At 39.0% G+C, this 5,821-nt stretch overlaps 1 protein-coding gene across 1 annotated transcript; it reads right to left on the minus strand.

Moving 5' to 3' along the window:
* Positions 1-2,829: 2,829 nt before the first annotated feature.
* On the minus strand, positions 2,830-4,967 carry LOC149099759 (uncharacterized). Its single transcript, XM_089278253.1, has 4 exons — positions 4,580-4,967; positions 4,314-4,484; positions 3,794-3,932; positions 2,830-3,577 (listed from the first exon to the last, which is right to left on the minus strand). Exons 1-4 carry the CDS (start codon positions 4,794-4,796, stop codon positions 2,956-2,958), a joined length of 1,149 nt encoding a protein of 382 aa, XP_089134379.1. The 5' UTR covers positions 4,797-4,967; the 3' UTR covers positions 2,830-2,955.
* Positions 4,968-5,821: the final 854 nt, after the last annotated feature.

A 5,821-nucleotide genomic window follows, 5' to 3' on the forward strand; every position in this document is an offset into this window, starting at 1 on the left:
ACTCAATCGATCAATCAATCAATCAATCAATCAATCAAGTTTACTTTCATATCGGTCAATACATGTTACATTAAATTAAGACAAATATGAATGCATGCAGGAGAACTAAAGAAACCTTTACAGGCTTTTACAATGTAGTAATAGTTTTACGATCGCGCACGCGCTGAGGACGAAAGCTCAAGTAATCTGCGCGCGCTCAAAGGAAAACTGCAGTGTTTTTCGATATTTTATGACGTCAACATGAGCACAAAACGCAAGACTGACAATGGATTTTCTCGCGTTTCCGTCCGTGATTTCTTTTTAAACTTGGCTCAGTTGTAACCACATACAATTCCTATAAAATAACCTATTTCCGCTAAAATCTGTCAGAGTTAATCTAATATATTTAGAACAATGACAAATTACAGAATATTGGAAAAACCGTCTGAACAACCTTGACTTTTTACCAATTCAAAATGTCAGGCAATATCATTTCCATGATGTGGCAAAGTATGAAAAAATTACACCGAAGGAAAGTTAAGGAGTTAAGGCCAAAATGAGGAATATATCTGCCTGTCATTTGATGAGATGTTGCCATGGTAACGGCCTTAATCCAAAAATTGACAACCAAAAACTAAGCCTTATTTTAACAGTACCCATACTGGTAAATCTCTACAGGGAAAACTTTAAGAGAAATTAACCAAGTTTCCCTTTCTAACTCGCGCTCTACAGGGGGGTGGTGATTTAAAGTGATTTAGCGTGGCACGAAACGAAACAGCCTTCTTTGCGCGCCGAACCACAAAAAATACAACAGTGAAGTGGACAAGTCAAGATTGAAATGGATCAGTCAATGTGGGGTCTGACGTAATACCATCATATTTGGCGCCAAATTAGCAGAGTGAATGACCGTGACATGGGTCACACCGACTCAGCGAGCTTGGCCAAGCGTGTTGCGGACAACTTCGGTAAGTTTGCTTCGTTTTGTTTCATTTTGCAATGCATTTCTGTCCAGAAGATATGTCTTTGAGAGTGCCAGAGGGAACCTAGAAATTATGACAATATTTATGAGATCGGATAGGATATTATATCAGGGTCAAAGAAGGTTAAAGTCACGAAGCTGAACTCAAAGGAACTGATGACACCTCCAGTTTACTCACCGTTGTTCTTTGTCTTGTTTCAGATTTAATTTTTTTAGACTATTTTCCACTATGGTACGGATTTTGCTCTATATTTTAACGCTATGTTTTAAATTGATCATATGACGGTTTTCGACGCCTTCTTGACGGGTAGGCAAAGCGGTCAGTAATTATAGTGTTTGTATGGGAATCCGATGGCAAACAACTTTTTGCAAAATTTTACACAATTTGTGAATCAAGACATTAAAATGTCAGGTAGAAGATTGTATTCACCAAGTTTGAAGGATGTAACTTGGCTAGAAGACGATCAATTAATTTTTCTAATTTTCCATACATTTGTCTGTAATCTTGTCAGGTAACAGGCATGAAATTATGAAATGAACCAGAGCGTTCACGAGAAAATTTAATACTTCGATAAAACCGACAATGGACCTTTTGTTCATAGGCAGTTAATCCATTTTTTCTTTATTAATGCCCAGAAAACAGGTCTCAGACAAGGGAGCACCCGAGGGTATGGTCCTGAGGGTAGAAAGAGGATGCATAATAAACTGTATTGTACCTGTATACAAGTGGGCCCAAGGATTTGTGGCAAATGAAATCATAACAAAGGGCTAAAACACTTTAATTTTCATTACAGCTGGAAGAAGAGGATCTGTTACATTGGGAAAAGTGATGAAGTTTGTAACTGGCAGCGAAGCAGAACCCGTATTGGGATATGGAATAAATCCCCATATTGTCTTCAATCCTTATGCGATATCATGCCTGCCAACAAGTAACGCGTGCACAAACAAGCTCACTTTGCCTGTTGGAGACAAGGTGCCCCAAAATCCCGAGAAAAGTTATGAGTTCTTTGATTATGCATTTAATTCCGACTTTTTTGGTAGCATTTAATTCTTGTGTAAATGGTACTGAATGGACCCACGCAAGTGCAATCCATTATCAGAAAATTGTCGGTAACGTGGTCCTTGTCGACCTTTCAGTGCGGTTTGCTGCTTACACTTAAGTGACCTGTTTGCGGTCCACTAATGACAGCAATAGAGAAATCAATAAAGATTACATGAAACGATACAAATAACTGGCTTTGGGCCCATACGATAAAACGGCATGGTAACTGCTTGCTTAGGTTTTAAGTTGATTAATAATGTCTATCGCATGAAGATAGGGTGCTATATCCCAGTTGTCTTCTCCCTGAACGCCCGACATTCTCTCTTTAAAACTTAGCAAGAATTGGAATCTGTGGACACACGGTTTGAGGGACAACACCTTCCTCTTCACTTTCCTCCGGAAGTGTCACCAAAGGGTCTACTCCATACGTGGAAACATCGCTCTGAAAAAGATTTGCGTGATGTTTGTTTACTCAGTTAGTAACATTTACCAAGATGAGTGCATTTAAATCATTTTGCAAAATGCTGGAAGAGTTAAGCGAGCCACGATTGGTAAAACGTATTATATCTCCAATGGAGCACGTGCCCTACTTCACGTGCATTATTAAAGTAATATTAAAACGCTCCGAGTGTATTGTTGTGGGATTTCAGTTGCGAGAAGCACGAAGCACTTCTCTCATTCGTGTTCTTAGACATTCCCACATGCTTGTATATCCCAACAATGCACTCGGCGCGTTTTTTGCTAATTTAATTTCATCCATTTTCACTAAATATCAAAAATAACGCCTGTGGCAAAGACTAGAAAGGAACCTAAAAACCATACACGCTAGTCCACCAAGACTTACTAAAGTATTTACGGATTTCAACTTTTTATTTCAGTTATTCTTCGTGCCAATGCCAACGAGAAATGAAAATAATTTTTGGCCATGCAGTGTATTTCTTCTCGCAAACTGGATTTAGAGTGCGACCCAGATTTGCGATGTCATGTTTAAAAAAAAAAAAGATTTCCCCGTAGTGGTAACCTCATCCAAGATTTCAAAGTATTCCGATGCTAATGTACCGCCTTCACCCCCGATTTGTTGCATCCCCAAAATAAAGAGCTGCAGGGGGCTCTTGTGACCTGCGGTGCGTATCTTGTGATTGTTCCAAGAGAGACTGAAATTATTGAGGCAGTTGTTGATAACTGGATGGTATACATACTGAAGGCAAAATAAATGCTCCTCATTGTTCGGGTCGAGATATCCCCAGCTTTCAAGAGAAACGAAGAGATTGTAAAAGACTGAAAGTGCTGTTTGAAACACACCCCTCCAAAGTCGTTCGATGCGGGCGTTGTGGACACTTCTTCCCGTTATATAATTTCCTCTGCCAGGTCCTCTTGCACAGTGATTCAGCATGTAATAAGCTACATCTCTGTTTTCGACACCCATATCGGCTCTTACTCGTGAGGGTAGCCCCCATTTGAATACTGCTTCTTCAAATAGTTTCAAATCTGTGGCTGACGTGTTGTCTGTGTTACATCTCAAGTATACGACCATGCGACTGTAACCATCTATGCAGCCATGAACCACAAATCGCCACCTAGCATGCAAATTAATACAGAATAGTAATGGAATCCAAGGTGCCGTTCAATTGGTAAAATACAAATGATCAATATGCAGAGGAAGCAAGAGCCTAGCTACTTCCAGCTGCTAACATTGAAATTACGGGAAGTCATCTCGCAGCACATGAAATACTTGTTTTATGGCAGCATGAGCCGCATAATAGAAGTCAATTATTTAGACGAAGAATAGGTACCATATTAGTTTATGATTTCCGTCCATATGCCACAGGGCAAGAGGGAAACGGACATTATAAACCCGTCTTCTAATGGGTCTAATGGCTCGTAATCGCCGTATTCCTTGTGAATGTAGATAGCCTTCTATAGTTTTTAACCCTGTAGATTCAAAAGTAAATTATACCTAGCTAAGTATTTGTCATTAACGGAAGTGGTAAAGTAGAATGCACAGAAGAGAAACTGTAACCAACAAAGGAAGTGATCCTATGAGGAAAATTTTCCGGAAATTACAATTTAAAAATCGGATAACAGCATGATGAAGAGACATAGGACGATGTTCTCTTACGGTGTGTCATATTTCTACCCTTTCCATGGGATTTACAGCCCCTGTACTTGATGGGGATTACATTTTACATGGCTTTATCTGAATAAGATAAAATAAAATAAAATATTTGTATTTAAATATGTTGCGCATGGCTAGTAATCTGCCATTCGATTTATATTGTAAATAATTATGCACTATGTTTTTACAAGGCTTACCAGACCTAGGTAAGTTAACCATGATATTTTTAACAAAGGAGTCCAGCATGTCATCGTCAATATCACTGTAGCAGGACCGATTGGTAAGTTCATACTCTGCAATCCTGTTTTCAACTGTACGCTTGCTCACACCTAACATCACAGCTATCTCTTGACGGCTGAAATGATTTTCTGTAGAAAATTAATTTCATGGTTTTTGTCATTGCGTGTAACATAAATGGACTGTAGAAAACATGACTTTTTTCTTTTGTTCGGTTTGGAATTACTTTTAAAAAACATGAGCTGTTGCTCAGGAATAACAAATTTAGGTCTCCCACGTCGCCCTTCTCCACTCTGAATGGGTGCTTGATATGATGTGAATGATGATGGTTCCCCATACGAAGCTGTCGTTAACTGTTGACGAGCCTGATTCATCAAGTCCACAGATTCTAAGGAAATATCCCAATTGAGAAGCGCAGTTTCAATGAGACTCTCAAGTCTCATAGCAGTTGGTTCTGACCCACGACCCCGATCTCCTCTTTCAAGATCTTCAATACTTGCCTTCAGCTCTGACGCGAGTTGTTGTTGGAAATCCACCGCATTATTCTGAGTGTTAAGATTAGAGTATAGGTCAAATTTCAATGAAGAAAATAAAAAGGAGTTGATGGCTTTAAAATTCTCTTTCCTCCCTGACCAAGTGTTATCCTACTGCGTTCTATACGGTTTTCTTTCTAGCACGAATTGTGATGTAGTTCATATTTATTTTGCAAGTACGGGAGGGGATGGCAGGGGAGGGGGTTGAGCAATCCGCCGCAGGTAAAAAGATGGCGACTGGTAAACTTCCACATAATTCTTAGCGCACGGAAACTTAAACAGCGCTCATAAAAACTCACAGAAACGTTCCAAAACCTTCAAACGTAGAATACACAATTTGGTTAGCAAAGGGAAAATACTGCAAAAATATGGCTTTCATTGTACTTGACGGAATGTACAGCCGCCAACTTTTCTCCTTTACAGGATTACAAACTTAACAAATTGACGTTCGTTTTTTCATGCGTCTGTCCTGTTATTGACAATGAATTTCTTCATAACATTGTCAAAGTAGTCTGCGGATCCACTCGGCTATCGCCTCGTGTATCCACAGCTAGTTTGACAATGTTATGACAAAATTCCTGATCAATAACAGGTCAGACGCATGAAAAACTGATAACAAACTGTCAATAAATTATAAATCATAAATTCTTGTGTCTGTCCGCTTATTGACGATAAAAATTAGCCAATTGACGCGCAAGAATTTCTGCAGTCATCGTAAAATAAGAAATTCATAGCCGGAATTCGCAAGAGAAAAATTTCAGGCAAAGAAAAATAGTGTTAAGAAATATCCTAGAAAATGATAAAAGAAAAACACATGCGCAACAATTAGTAGTGTACGAAAAAAATGTACACCCCAACCCCCTCAAAATTTACTAGTATTTTCCTATAAAGCGACTGACTAAGAACCAAGGTATCTTAACGACAATCAACTGTTA

This window comes from Orbicella faveolata, unplaced genomic scaffold (assembly GCF_042242905.1).
Source record: "Orbicella faveolata isolate gen_17 unplaced genomic scaffold, um_ofav_v1 contig_46, whole genome shotgun sequence".
Lineage (NCBI taxonomy): Eukaryota > Metazoa > Cnidaria > Anthozoa > Scleractinia > Merulinidae > Orbicella > Orbicella faveolata.